We start from the raw sequence: 15808 nt of genomic DNA on the forward strand, positions 1-15808 counted from the left end.
TTTTTTTTTACTTTCCATCCACTGCTGTTGGGAGTTCATGCCATTCTACATCTCTTCACACTGCGCCTGCTATAAAAGACTCTCTCAGCGTTGAGAGGAATCAAGTGTATTCTTAAGGCACTTTATATGTCACAGAGAAAAGTGAAAGTAAAAGGAAGATTGTTCAATTTCGAGAAATTCATTATGTACAAAGAGTTGTGTTTGTTCAGTTGAAACCAATAGAGGAAGTCAGCGGAAACCACCAGCTTGAATGGCTCTTGTTGTCTCTCCACAGCTGAGGATGCCATGTTCAAGAAGAAGAAAAAAATAGAATGTTTATTGGCATGATATTTATAGATAAATCTGAAATTGATCTTTCTTCTTCCTCTTCATTCATCAACTGTTTATAGAAGAGAAGTTTATTCTCAGTTGTCATCTTCCAGAAAGAAAAATAAACCAGTTATTTGTTTGACTGGTATTTAGAGAGGAGAGGCTGTTACTGGGGAAACAGTGAGTGACTGAAAACAAAGCGACTGAAAGACCACAGACAGCAAACCCAACCGGCCCGGATGAGACGCCACTCTCGACTGTCTGAAACTGAAACAAGACGATGCACATGATAGAGAGTGTGTGTTCTGCAGGACCGGAGCGAGCCGGATCCGACCGGTCGTGACCCTGACAGAGAAAACCTGTGAATCAAACACATCCCGGAGAGGACTGGAAACTCATTATCCCTCTCAAGGAGATAAACTGCTTATTCTGTTAGCTTCATGACTGCGTTTTCAGAGAAAATGTAAAAGAGGCAGTGATGACTTTATGACTGGGAAACAGCCAGTAAGAGTCCAGCTCAGCCGCCGGCACAACAGCTTTTCTGTCTGTGAGGTAATTTACCGTTACATACTCCGAGTGAAAAAAGTCACAGAGTACAGAAAGTTATTTCAAGTTTCCACCTCGGGTCCCGGCGGTTTGGTCTTGTGACTTCCTCAAAACAAACGATTGAACTCGTGACATCCAGTCACAGGTTGTGAAGCTTGATTGTTGGAGGACTTTGTGTGTTTGAAATGTCGAACTGAGACAGACGTGGGCGTTCCGGTGTGTTGGACAGTTCAGCCACATCTCCATCAGCCTCTAGTAGGGACCATGATAAATGCTGTGCTTATTATAAGATGATTTTTTTTCATTACTATTATATTCCCACATCTGAACAGCCTGAAGAGTTCAGGGCAGTGCAGAAAATTTATATTTTTAAAAGGAGGTTCCAAGCCTACCTTTTTAAGCACAACCATGTTTTTACTTATTTATTTATTTATTTAGAGAATTTTACCTGTGGAAATAAATATTCACCTGACTGACCTGTATTTTGTTTTATGTGTCACCTTAATGAGTGCCGTTGCACCTAACGACTTCATCTTTCTTTTAATATTTCTTTTAAGGCCTTGGTTTTTTCCTCCCTGCTGTTTACTTGCCTTGCCGTTGTATTTTATTTGTATTTTTTGACCTTATAAACACCTCGCTGCGTCTCTTCCCTCACTGCAGATGTGAGGAATATCTTTAGCTGCCTTGATTTTAAATTTAGTCCTTGTGTTCATGCTTGGGAGGGATGCTGCTGTTGTGGCTTTTGCTTCGTGAAGCACATGATGCTGCATTATTCATGTATGAGGAGTGTTTCCAAAATAAAGAATGATTGATTGATTGGTTGAAAAAAATAAACTTGAAACATTCACACACGTTTTCTTCGATATCCATTCTTATTGTACATTAAATCACGTAAAAGTAAAATCTTAATTGATCCCATCCACCTGCACATCTCGTGTGAAAATCAAGAATGAGGCCAAATGAGTGAGCATTGATGCTTCTGTCAGCGGCATGCGATTCATTATCAGGGTCATTACTGACACAAACACACCGAGCAGAGACACAAAACAAACACACCGAGGTCTGTCTTCGCGCGGCTGCTGTACCATTTCCTACATAAAGACCTGTGCAATCACATTTAATCAGGGCACAGAGAACCGGAAACTGTGACAAACCTTCATCCGGAGGTTTAAATAAAGATCAGAGTGGATCAGCGTCTCCTTCGGTGTTCACCGTCCTCATTGTAAACTTAATGCGCGGCTCACAAAAACAGTTAAATGACAGTATAATGCAGCAGCTGATAAAACCTTCCTCTCAAACAGGAGGTTATGCAACCATTAATATCACACTTAGATATAAATATAGAACCTAGATTTTCATGAGAGGCCAGAGGATTATAGCGAGAGACTCTTTTTACATAATGCAGCAGCAAGAAGCAAGAGCTGAAGAAGTTTTATAAGTTTTCATTTGCAATTCGTATCGGCGCAGTTTGGATATCTGGTAGTCGCATGTCTGAGTCGACCTCACCGAGGCTGCAGTGGTTAATATACATGTGAAACTTCTCGACACATTAAAGCAGTGGCTTTGGACACACATTTTCAACTCAAACCATTTGCCTATTGGTCTTTGTTAGGTATGTGAAACAGCCTGATGGGGGGTGGGGGGGTTCTTTATGTAATTGTGTGTTGTGTTTTATATACAGCATTCAGTGTAAACTAATGAAGATGTGGAAAAAAAGCACTTATTCTCCCGTTGGCACCATGATTTCAAACCTTTCAACCTTTCTCCTGATATGGCATCAAAACTCACACATGAAGACTTGATGCTCATTGGTTGATCCATCAGAACATGATCCTCATCCTGAGCCCCGTCTGCGCCGGGACACTCATGTTCTGTGTTCTCGGCTCTCCTTCGCCGAACTCTGTCTGATTGTGTAACAGAAGACGAAATACTGAGGGCTATTTTTAAGTTTCCCACTGATCTGCTCCCTGAATATTTTTGACCTCATGCCCGACTGAGGCAGATTTCTATCTGACAGAAAAAAACTCCACATTTGTCCAAATCACCTTCTTGTGAATTGCGCCTGGAACAAAGTCGCCTGTGTTGAGCCGCTCCAGGAAGATCTCAGTGACCTTCTGAACAGGAATCATGTGGTTACCAGGATGACTTCTGCCTCATGACACACATCGCAGACAAAACCTGCTCGTTTAGCGGCTGGATTTTACTTTCAGTTGCTGCGTGGTGTCTGTCTGCAGGATATCCTTCGAGCTCCGCGTCGGAGTTTCACGGCTGTGCGTCATTCGCCGCACGATCACTTTAGCCTCCGAGACGTCTTCTTAAAATGTGGATCCTCATATGACTGATGTATCACGCCGGCGTCTTGTTGCTAATAAACAAAGGGGTAGAAATGAGGAAGTGACGGGCAGTGTAACAGACGTCTCAGCTGAAAAAAAAGGAGAGGTGACAACGGTGTAAAAAAGGAACAGGATGTTCTGATGATCAAAAATGTCTTTTGATACCTCAAATTTTTTTGAGTGTGTGTGTGTGTGTGTACGTGCTCGAAGTGAGATGAAAAGAGGATGTGGTAGAAACCGTTGGGTCCAAACACTCTTCCCTAAATTCTGTAACCTTCAACCGAGTGGTAGCTGATGTGTTCCCACAGACAAACTGGCCTTCGCTTCAAATGTTTCTCTCTCTCTTTTTCTTCCTGACAAGAAATATAATGCAGATTTAATTCTAAAACCTTTAAAAGCGAATTAGGAACAATTTATGAAGGCTATCTGTTCACTCCGCTGATGAATGCTGAATGAATTAAAGACGGCGAGTGAATGGTAGAATCATTTGAAGAAAAGCCCATTCATGAGCATGAAAGGCCGGTGACACAGGGCGAGCTGATGGAAACACAGATGCTGTGTAGGTGGAAGCATAGTGCCACAACCTGTCTTCCTTATATAGAGAGCACTGAAGAGCCTGAAAGGCTTTCTTTTACCTCAGCATGACAGACCCAGTTTTTATCTTCCACTGCTAACTTCAACATTTCCAAACACACCACATGTGCAAGGCTGCATAAAATAAAATAAAAAACAAGGCATCTAGAATGTCATTTCAGCCGTATAATAATAAAATTATCCTTGTGTTTTCATTCTGTAGCTCCAAGGAGAGGCAGAAACAAACTATTGCAAAAGATTAAATGAGAAAGTTTGAGCAGGTTTACTGGGAAGAGCTGCAGGAGTCTAAAGAGTGAAAAGTGACACCAAGAAGCACCAAGTGTCAAAACAGAGAAATGATCTGAAATGATCAGTGTGCTGTTCGATGGGGGAAAACATCTTTCTAAGGCATGATGGCGTGAAAGTGAAGCATCTCTTATATAATCCAGAATGCTTACAGCTCTGGTCCATCATGTACCAGGAAAACGCAGTCAGGGTTTCTGCGTGACTAACTCGGTATTTCTGAAATAACAAAAGCCACTAAGCATCTAATACTGCGAGTGTTCCTGAGTGAGTGAGTGAATGAGAGTACATGAATGAACTGGTGGCTCCGCGGCTTCCGGAGCCGAAACGGTGTCACGAGAGCCAGACCTCATTTGTGGCTGTCAGTCTGAAATTGGCTTTTTTTCACTTTTGGAAGTTTAATACTTGAACACAAATTTGTTTTCTTTCATTTAAAAGAACACTTTAATTGTTGCTGTTACAGTAATTTCACAGTCGACAACAAAAAACTCAGCTTTTTACAAATATTCACAGTTGCATTGCAGTGAAAATCCACATCTCCATCAAGGCGTCTGTTTCCTTAGTGACTTAAAATCAACCTGATGTGCAAATACAGACTCCAGCTTATTCACTCTCATCTCCGGGAGGGGCTGTTTGCGCCACGCTCACAGACATTTTCCAGCATTTTCATTGCATAAATCGCCGAAGCAGCAAAAAGTCTTTGACTTTACAGCTGATTTGACAGTGGATGCTGTTGGTTCAGATTCACACGTTCTGAGAAAAGTCCTCTGAAGAGCAGATCACCGGCCAGCGCCACGGTTTTCTTCAGCTCAGCAAACAACACAGAGACGTTTTTAGCTCCAGCGTGGCGTCCAACGCCGTCTCTTCCAGGATCAGGAAAGCCCTCGCCGTCGCTCACGTCGTCCAGCTCCGTCCGGCCGCTCCGGACCAATCGTCTCTCGTCTTCCTTCTCTTTACATCTTCACTGACTCTGAAGTGGAGTCCAGGAAGGTCAGGTATATGTCAGACTTCAGGAAGCGCGGGTACGAGTCCCTCTCCATCAAGCCGTAGACGATCTTCTGAGCGTCGTCAAAACACAGCGGGGACGGAGCCTTCATGTTCCACCTGATCAGCTCTCTGGTCCTTTGATCAATGTTGATCTGAAAGCAAGAGGAAACATAATGAGGGACAACATAATCCAAAGCAGCAGCGCCCGCTCCGTGCTTTGAACAGAACAGAAAGTGGCTGTGCATTATTCAAGGCAGCGAGCGGACCTCTCTGGGAGCCTCTGGCTGGATGTAGCGTTTGAAGATCTTCTTGGCCCTGGAGGACATCCTGAAGGAGGACCTGATCTTCTTGTAGTCCTCACACACAACCCAGAACTCAAGGTTTTCGTCACTGAACTCTGACTTCAGGAAGGCCTGGAATATCTTCATCCCATCTGATCAAGGAGGAGAAATTAGAAGGAATTAGGTGGTTTTCCAGGGAGAGTACAGACTTTGGAAATGTGCAGTGATCCACTTACATTTAGACGATAGAAGTCTCTCGAGTGAGTCGGACCACTGGGAGATCTCTTCGAAGCAAAGCCTGCAAAAGAAAGGCACATGTTACATACACACACACACACACACATCACTCAGCAGCAGAGTCTACGCCTTGTTTCCACTGAGGAGCTGTTCTTCATTTACCCTTCAGCGGACTGAGATGATCGACACTGCAGTCGAGATTTCAGGTTTCCTCCCCTGGTAAAGACAAATAGAAACCATCAGAGCTCATTCTCTTAAACAAGAAAAAAATACTCAAGAAAACACATACAAAACAAAACCTAAAAAAGTACCTGTATTTTCCAGTCTTTTTGTCGTCACCATCCATGTTTGGTTGCCGCAGCTCCCCCGGTGGACTGGTGACGAGGATCGGCATGGTCGCTGCACCGACTGGAACTGGAGCTGCTGAACCGGGTGAGTTGAAGGAACCCGCCCTGCGCCGACTTTTATACGCGGAGCGGAAGTTTGAAACGAGGGCCGAGGCAGCGTCACAGCTCCATCCTGAGCTAACCGCACATGAAGAGGAAGTTTGGGGGGGTTGACGCAACCGAACAGGCAAATATGTCACAGTAGGTAGTTCACGCTGCGCTCAGACCCGCTCGGCTGTTTGTTTACTTCTGGGTTCATGCATGCAAAACATGCACTGGAAACTTGCGAGACAGATAAGCAAATGTTCTGACCTCTGTCCAGTTTCCAGGACTGATACCAGCATTTCATGTTTGGGAAATATTACATTAACTGGCCCCTAAAAGCTGTTCCAACATATTGCAACCTTTTCAGCCTCATATTAAACCTCGTTCTCAGTAAGTCAGAAGAAAGGAGAGAGGTGCGACAGAATAGTTAGCAGTGAGTGAATTAAACAGCTGGACTGTTGTTTTCTGATGGAAGAAAAGAAATAACACCATCTTGCCTTTGCAAATGAACGAATAACTGAATAAATTCATCCTTTTCATTATTTTACAGTCTGACCCCACATAACTTCAGGGTTTTCATTAGAAGATATCCTGATGGATCAAGGCTTGGTTTTTTTTGTTTGCTTTTTTAAAGTGTAAATCTTTCGCTGTAACTTTGATCTTTGCTCTGTTGTTTTTTTTTTAAGCTCACAGTGGAGAGATGTCTGAACTTCATGATGCAATGAAATTTAATTGCGTGTTTTTTGGATTTCCAGGTTTGTCGCTCACGCTGTGTTAGCTGGTGAGTTTTCTGGGTTTTCATCCTTTCATCTGTTCTCTCGCTGCAGTCCTCTGGTTGTCACACAAGGACAACTGACATGTCTTTATTTGCTCTCATGACAAGTCTTGTACTTTCTTTGATATGTGGTGGAAATTGAAGCTCGACTCTTTGACCCCGGTGTGTCAGATTGCTCTTTCCACAAGTTCACCTTTACGTGACAATGTTAATATACTTTTTTCTATTTTACAGGTTCTGGATATTATTCAACCTTTGTCAGAACAGTCATACAGGAAGCACGGTGGCTGACAGGTGACAGACCACCAGCGCTGTGGTTACATGGTTTAATCATCATCGTTTCCATTTCAGGAACCAGGAAAACCTGCAAATGCATACGATGCAATGCAGTTTCTTGATCCGACACATGAATGAGATTACATCTGCAGAAAAGCTTTGTTAAAGTGTCACATTTTGTCGCACAGTAAAAGACTTTTGGAGTTAGTTTAAAATGTCATTTACATATTTCTCCACACGTCAAAAAGCTCTAAATATCCACAGGAACCTTAATTTTTTTCATAAAGTTGTACTTCCTCTGGAATTTGAAATCAAATTGGGTGGTTTCAGTGATGTATGCCACGGGGTAAAGAACATTACTTTCCAATGTTTTATGCGGATGTTGTTGTAGGTGAAGTTCTGCTTTTCCACATTTAACCTCACGTGGCACCGTTGCAAGGCTGGTTTTACGGCTGTTGGAGCCACCTGGTCTCACGAAGTGGTTCATGGTGTCACTTGCTGTTTGACTGCGACATTTTATGATTTTATAATGTGAATTTAAGCATCCTTTATAGTAGTCCAGTACAGACAAGGCTTCAGTCATGACATGATTAAAACTACTGATCGCTGAAAGGCGCAGGTTAACCTCAAATGCATGTTTTTGGACTTTGACAGGAAACAGGTGTACGTGAAGAAAACCCAAACCCCTGAGCAGGAGGAGACGGACTCGCTGTGAGGTGAGAGCGTCAACCACCGCTCCACCACGGGGGATACGGTGTGACCTCCTCAGATATTCTTTCTTCTTCGAGCACCTTCGCAGGACGTGAATTTGTGTCTGAAATTCCCTTTTTCTTTCTGATGCACTCCTGATCCTCATACCAAATACAGAAAAGTCAAATCTCTTAACATTGTCCATTTTAAAACAGCCCTGTAGAAAGACGGGGGAAGGTGGGATAGATTACAAATTAGCTTCTTCCAAGAGGAGGGTGTATACTGTGCGGTTTATACTGTTTCTCCTCAGAAATCACCAACATTTTATTGCAGTAATTGTCAGAAGCTTACCTGCCCTTATTATTTTCTTTCTTCCTTTCTTTAAATGCGAATCCTGGGTTTCTTCACTGCACTGGAGCTTGAGGCCCTTTTAATTGTGGCGAATGACTGGTCTGTATCCTGAGACAATGATTTCCTTTTGTTTAAAAGCCGCCCAGCAGAGGTGGTTAAAAGCCCAGGAGTTCAGGCCCAGACGGTGAGGCTCTAATTAGTCACAAATGCTTATGTCCACAGCAGTTAGCTGGGATCGGCTCCAGTGCCTTGCAACACTGAGCAGGATGAAGGCGCTACTGAAGATAGATGCAGCGGTTAGATTTACCTGCTTTCAGTGTTTGTTCTCCATGTTGACGAATTTTGCAATAATTACTCCTATTGATTAAAGATTTAATTAAAAAAATAGAAAAACTATATCATGGTAGCTTCTGAGAGCTGCAGAGGTCACAGCTTTCCAAAACATTTAGGTCCAAATGTTGTTTATGTAGAGTAGCGAGGTGGTCTATGTAGTATAGATCTATACAGTAATGACAAACAGGCTACATGAACATTACAGAGGAGCTCAACATTTTGTTGGTTTCATGGGAACTAATGTGTGACTGTAGATGTATAAGGTTGGTGGTTTGGTGAAGTAATCTGGCTACATGGAGGAAATGAGGGGTTAAAATGAAGAATATTCACAAAATCACAAACAATTAATGAATGACTTTCATCTTAACAAGGAAAACAAAGAGTTGTTTATCCTGGTTAAATGTCAAGACTTCCTGGAGTTAGATCCACCCATCCATCCATCCATCCATCCATCCATTCATCCATCCATCCATCCATCCATCCATACACCAATCCATCCATTCTTTAATTCATCCTTCCATCCATCCATCTATCCATCCATACATCCACCCATCCATCTATTCCCTAATCCATCCATTCCTTAATCCATCCATCCATCTGTAACCCCTAAGAAATTTAGTATTTCATATTTTGAGGTTGTGTGTTTTTTTAAATGGAAATTCATCATGTTTATGTTGTATTTGCCATGGAGAAGTATTTGTTTTGTTCAATATTTTTTTTCGTGTGTACAGTGCAAAAAACGTATTGTTTTGAAGTTCAACTAGCACTGCGTGGTTCATGAGTTCTGATTGGTTGTGAAGCTGTCAAGTCAGTGGTGAGGTTTTCTGATTGGCTGGGGGGCGGGAGCAAGGTGATGTGAGAGGAGACCGATGGAGAACGGTGGAGGAAGATGGCGAAGCATGTGAGGCTGAGTTGCGGCTGCACTCACGGAGGAGTTAACGGCGAAAAACACGACTTCAACCCAAAGAAATTGGGCTGAAGAGTGGCCACGCTCTAGCTGCAACGGTGAAAGAGACTGTAGCAATTTGGAAAACTTTGTAACGGACGTCCAGAGAGGACTTGGGTGCTGAGTTAGCAAGCTATGCTAACGGCTGCAGCTAATTACAGAGAGCACACATGGCAACCCAGATAGTGCTCCAGGTGACCGGAAAAGCCAGGTAGCTCCTCTGGCGGCGAGGGAGTCGGCTAGATTCCCATGGTGAACATCTCTCCTCCTCATCTCATGCTTCTTCAGCCAACATCTCCACTCCAAGCTGTCTGGAGGTGAAAACAGGGACACTGACACTAGGGCTGGGCGATATGGCAAAAAAAAAATCACTATTTTTTTTCATATAATTCAATCTCGATTATAATCACGATATGTTATATTGTTTTTAAATCAGTTTTAAAGCATCTGCACTGAAAACTAGAACGATAGAATATTTTAGCATTTTATTAACGAACCAAGTAAATAACAGTGCAAAATAAATAATATAAACATAGAAAAATATAAGAACAATCTTACTGAACAGTGCAGTAAATGGGGGAAAAAAATCTAGCAACAAGATAATAAAATCTTGCGATGCACCGTTTTTTTTCAGTAAAAGAGAAGAACTGAACGATTGTTAGTTAAAGTGTGACAGTTTACAGCCCCGAGGATTTTTGTTGCTATAAAAGATTAAAAAACTAAAGAAACCGCCTGGGGATAATGAAGGTGCTTTAGAATGTAAATGTTATTTTCAAGTTATGATGCTAAATATGCTGCTGCCATCATTAATGCTTGCATCAAATGTACAAAATTTAAATAATTTAGATTTGACAGATTAGACTTAGAATGTAACATACAAAACTACAATAATACCAAAAAAAAAAAAAAAAGAAAAATAGACAAAAGTAATCATTTTTTCTCCTCTTAGAATGTTGCTCGTATGGTGCAATGGCCTGAAAAGATGACACTGGCTATGTTTACGTGCAGTCAATATTCGTGTTAAAGGTGCTGTAGGCAGGATTTTGCTAGTCAATGCTAATTTTTCTGTGTTTTCTTTGGATTAAATGTTAGAGTATCCATTGATAATCCTTTAGGAGTGTAGCATAACTGCACTACCGCGAGGGCGCAGCGTTTCCATCTGTCTCTGTTCTGAGCTGAAAAGGAATCTCGACAGCTCCAGGTATCTTTGACCAATCAGAAGAGCCCCTGAGGCTCTAACTTTGATTGGTCGAGGGGCGTTCGTCACACGTTCTTGTGGGAGGGGCTTAACTTGCGTAAGGGCGTGATGTCAGAGAAAACAGGACAGGATTGGCTGTGCTGGATTTCAAATCGCCATCTTAGATGGGTCAAATCGCCATTTTGCTTAGGTAAACCTAAGCAAAATTGCGGAGATGCTGAATCCTGCCTACAGCACCTTTAAGATAAATATTCTGGTTTCTGAAACATTTGGAATAACCTCATTCAGACCACGGTGCACAGATGGCGCCATGACTGCATTTGCACTTCATGCCACTAGGTGTGCTGTTTGCATGTTCAACCTCATTTTACACAGACACCACAGAGGAAGAAGGGCACTGCAGCCGCTGCAGGCTCTTTCTGCATGTTGTTAGAAGAAGAGTGTTGGCGGCAAGACGTGGTGATATGTTCAATGATGCGATGCACCGTTTTTTCAGTAAAAGAGAAGAACTGAACGATCGTTAGTTAAACTGTGTCACAAGTAGTTCCTGTACTCAAAAGACCAGATTCCTTGCGGCTCGGTGAGCTAGCAGCGGTGCGGCGTGGAGCAGCCTTTCCTGTCAACAGTAGCCTCATCTTCAGAGGATAACGCCGAGGCATGGCTGACTTCATCTGCTTCGCTGCCCTCGGCTCCACGTTCGGCTCCATCTCTGTTTACTTCTCAGGACACTTACAGGCGGAAGTTGAGCAGGAAAAAGTCGATTGTGATTGGCTGTGATTGTGATTGTCGTGTCTGATCGAGTAAATGTGCTCACAGCTGATCACCGTGATCGACTGGAAATTAATCGTGATCACCAATCACGATCATATAATCGCCCAGGCCTAACTGAGACTGACATTGACTCTTCAAAGATTGTGAGTACTGCAACTTCTCTCGTTTGCTCAAGCTGATAAAGGTCCTCTACAATTTTTTTGGCTCCCATGTGCGCCAGCGTCGTTCAGGCCTGCAACAGGTTTTGTTTTGTTATTTTGTTTATTAACCAGCTGGTGTTTAAGGTATTGTGGGCCCACAATTTAAAACTGTTTAGGGATACGAAAGTTGGTGATTTCAACAGATTCTGTTTTGGGAACTGGTTTGCCTGTTCAGTTGTTAAGAGCCCGTGAGGGTAGCGAGGCGGCAGTATGTATTTGTTTTGAGTTACCAATTTGGCTGTGGATCAAAGAGTCTTTGGTTGGCGTTTTATTTTAGTGTTTTCTTCTTTCTGCAATCAGATCATTTTCCAATGTAATTTTGTTTAATAAATTTGAGAGTATTTTGTAAAGAAGCTGGCGTTATTCATATTTAAAGCTCGTGTCCGGAGTTTTGAAAGAGAGAGTTTTTTTTTTAATCCAACATCTCGAGGCTCCGCCCTCCCTCTGCTTTCATGAGCGACCAAGCCACGCCCCTTTAATTGTGCACGCGAATTATTTGTCGGGTGAAAATGAGAGCCTCCGAGTCCTACAGCATCCTCCATGTTTAGCTGTTTACGGTGGATGTTCAGCAGACAGTGGATATATCCGAGGTAAGCGCGGCGGCTGCTGCGGAGCTAACTCTCCTCTGCCTGGGCGAGCGGCCGTGCCCTCTGGCTGCGCGCACACATTGATTGACAACACGAGAATGCGGAAGCTCGAAATCTATTGGCTGACGCTGACCGGCGCTTTTTCGGATAACATGGGGGTCTATGAGACGAAGGCGGGGCTCATAAATAAATTTTTATATTGCTTTATGCTAATATTATATTGTAGTATCGAACCAGACTGACACATTTAAGCTCTGTTGAAAAATGATACATACGTTGGAAATGAACGGAAACTCCGGACACGAGCTTTAAGGGGCTAACGCAACTGAACAAAAGGGGAAAAGATTAAGACTCGGGGCGCTGACCAATCAACGGACGTTGAAGAAGCGCTACACAGCCACCATCCATCCATCCATCCATCCATTCTTTAATCCATCCATCCATCTATCCATCCATCCATCCATCCATCCATTCTTTAATCCATCCATCCATCTATCCATCCATCCATCCATCCATTCTTTAATCCACCCATCCATCAATCCATCCGTCCATCTATGTTTTCCTGTTTATTTGGGAACATGGAGCCAACAGCCACACACTTTTCTCTCTATTAGACTCCGTATTCATGTCTAATGACAGTAAATTTGAATCGTAAACCTAAATTGCCTCAAAGTTTTTCAAGACAGCTTGGGTTTTGTGACTCATACAGCAGTGTAATTTTATTTGTTACACTTCATTTAATCCTATTAATCCTTATTTCTTGATCTGCATTCCAATTGGTGTAATACCTGTTTCAGATCTCAGTTTTATACTGTGTTTATTTTTGTGTTTTTCTTTATAATTTGTAAAACATTTGTACTGAATATTAAGTGAATTACACAGCGATAGCTGTTGGCACACTGTCGTGAATAATGTTTAAGAGTTTTCACAAACGAATCACAAATAATATTTGAAAAACTTAAGAATGGAATATTATTACATGTAGCATGTTTTTATTGTATATAAACATTAGCTAATTGTGAATACATTTTTCATGGTGGTCTGCTGTGCATTTTGTTCACAAAGCAGCTCTGCTCAAAAGCACATCACCAGTGTACACACACATCTGTACAAACCTGAGCTGCTCTGAGGTGGGAGGTGGTCTGTTGCAGTGGATGTTCTCCGACAGGAAATGTTTTGTTTGAGAGACGCTGGCGACCTGGCACGCTGAGCTTAACTCCCGTCTTATCTTCTTCATTGGTTTGCAACATGGTTTCCTCTGTCAACAGATACTGAGATCATATCTTCACTGCCTGTCATTTCCCTGTTTTCTTCACCGTGTACACGTGCAGTGTTCTGAAACCTCAGCTAGACCAAAGATCCATTAAGTTTATAAACTGGTTGTCTAATTTTTTCACCTGACCCACTGAATTCAAACTTCCTCCCACAGAGAGTCGTCTGAACTGCAGGAAACTGTCCGTCTGAGTCTGGGTGATCACATGGAGAAGCCATGCTGTGTTTACTTCTGCTTTCCAGACACAAGAGAACACATCAGAGGATGTGTTTTGATTATGTTTTAATTAATAGGTTTTAAAGTTTTAATTCAGAGTCTGTTGTGCTTGTAAGGATGTGGTCAATAGGACTGTTTGAGGTTGGAACGTGTTGTACTCTAGAACCTTTTGTTTACCTTCCTGTTCTGCCTGCATGCCTTTTGCATAGACATTATCTATAAATACATCATGTTCCAACAGACTATTATAGCGGCACTCGTAAACCTGAAACTCTACTATTTGCATTTATGTTAAAATATTTTTTTTCTTTTTTTTTCCATGAATGAATGCACTTGCACCTCATCTTAAAGATGCATGTCCATCATCCTGTTTCCACCAATCAGAACAAACTTGACTTGAATCTGGAGTTAATTTGTGTGGTTTTGTCTTCACACTCCTCACAAACCTTATCTGGACATGTTGCAGAAATTCAACAGGGACAGAAGCATTTAAACACGGTTCTTCTTGTTGATTGTTGTCGTCGTTGTTGTTAAGGGACTCTGTTGCCATCTGCTGTTTGCATGACCAACGACAGTATTTCAGATCAGAGACGCTGACCTCCGCGACGGCAGCAGACAATTTGCATTGCATTCAAAGGAGCCGAGCCCAGATGCCGCTCGGCTTCATGAGCCCCTTGTTGTTCTGAAGTCTTACATTGCAGGGCAAACAAGGGAGAAAGTTTCTCGAGTAAATAAACCAAGACAGAACTTTAACCACATTTATTTGCATATGGGAGCTCAGTTTCTCAGAAGCATTTACATTTGCATCTTCAATTAAACAAAGAAAAGATAATACTTTACAATAAAGGATTTTTTTTTTTTATTATGCATTGAAAAAGAGAATATGGATGACCCTGGGCAAACTATGCGGATGATCTCTTGGAGGTTTTTGCATCTTAGCGCAACGTAATATACAAGCAGATTGACTGGAGCTGCTACTGAATCACACAGACTGAGAGGAACTACATCTGCTCTAGTCGGGATCTGGACTGTGTGGCATAAACCTGTTATCCACACGGAAATTACAGAGAGCTACAGCAGATCAGAAGCCGAGCAGAAGATTTCATGAGCCTTTTGTCTGAGAGGCTGTCCGTTTTAATACAGTCACCTTGAATCGTTCCTCCTCAGGAGTCCCTGGTAGATGTCAGATTTCAGGAAGCGTGGGTAGCAGTCCCTGGCCATCAGGCTGTAGATGAGCTTCTGCGCCGAATCAAACGAAGTCAGGTTGGGCTGGGAGATGTTCTTTGTAATGTTCTCTCTGGTAGTGCAGTCTATGTTGATCTGGAATCAGACAGTATCACCCGGAGGCTGATTACAGAGCGCCTTTTCATTAGCATTCACTTGAATATTCTGTTTAGAAATGATTTGTGTGCACAGGCGCACCTCTGCAGTTTAACGGCTGTAAAATATTCGCCGTTTTAACTATCAGTATATGACCCTTTAGATTCACGTTTGAAATTCCTCACTAAAAATGCCTCTGGTTTTACGAGCGGCGGTGATTTACCTGTTTGGGCGCTTCTGTTTGGACGAACTCGGAGTAGATCCTGTTGGCAGAGGAGATCATCTCTGGGACCGTCTTGATTTTTTTGTACTCTTCACAAGCGAGCCAAAACAGGATGTTCTCCTCACTGTACTCGGTCTTTAGGAACTCCCGGAAAGCCATCTGTCCGGCTGGAAACCCCAAGACACCGGTGAATATTTCATACACACACACACGAGGTTACAATACAAAGAAGGAGAAACTCACCTTTACAACCAAGAACTTTGTCCACAGACTCACTCCAAGTCTCAATATCCTCAAGAGGGTCCTTGGGAAAGCAACACAATCTACCCTTGAAAAGAGCAATGAGATCTATCACTAGCCCAATTATCAGTGGCCCCATCATCCTTCAGCACACCCAGTGACATTTTCACATCCAAAGCATAAACCTGTAAACATCCGTTTTTACTGCACAGTTCACCCGAGAGGAATCGCACATCAATTCAAACCTCATTCAGACAGAGACACGACGCAGAGTGAAACTTACAGTGAGTGAAAACCTCCGTGATATTTTCCCCATGGCTGCTGTAAGCTGCTGCCTGCTGAAAACGGTAAAGGCCCCAATAATCAAATATGCAGTAACTCACTTTATCGCCATCTCCTCGTCCTCTAC

The 15808-nt window shown here is 42.6% G+C and overlaps 1 protein-coding gene across 1 annotated transcript; it reads right to left on the minus strand.

Annotated features, from left to right (window-relative positions):
* Nucleotides 1-5017: 5017 nt before the first annotated feature.
* Nucleotides 5018-15808, minus strand: LOC115405530 (uncharacterized). Its single transcript, XM_030115134.1, has 10 exons — nt 15783-15808; nt 15403-15482; nt 15160-15326; nt 14764-14936; nt 13243-13383; nt 5881-6093; nt 5732-5785; nt 5569-5630; nt 5318-5484; nt 5018-5203 (listed from the first exon to the last, which is right to left on the minus strand). Exons 1-10 carry the CDS (start codon nt 15791-15793, stop codon nt 5018-5020), a joined length of 1254 nt encoding a protein of 417 aa, XP_029970994.1. The 5' UTR covers nt 15794-15808.

The sequence above is a fragment of the Salarias fasciatus genome, chromosome 18, assembly GCF_902148845.1.
Source record: "Salarias fasciatus chromosome 18, fSalaFa1.1, whole genome shotgun sequence".
Taxonomy (NCBI): Eukaryota; Metazoa; Chordata; class Actinopteri; order Blenniiformes; family Blenniidae; genus Salarias; species Salarias fasciatus.

What these genes read in the sequence shown, in the direction of transcription:
- LOC115405530 (XM_030115134.1), bottom strand. An exon ending in CAAAGTTCTTGGTTGTAAAG is followed by an intron (nt 15,327 to 15,402) that starts GTGAGTTTCTCC and finishes TGGGGTTTCCAG; the next exon opens with CCGGACAGATGGCTTTCCGG. An exon ending in CCCACCTCAGAGCAGCTCAG is followed by an intron (nt 6,094 to 13,242) that starts GTTTGTACAGAT and finishes ATGTGCGGTTAG; the next exon opens with CTCAGGATGGAGCTGTGACG.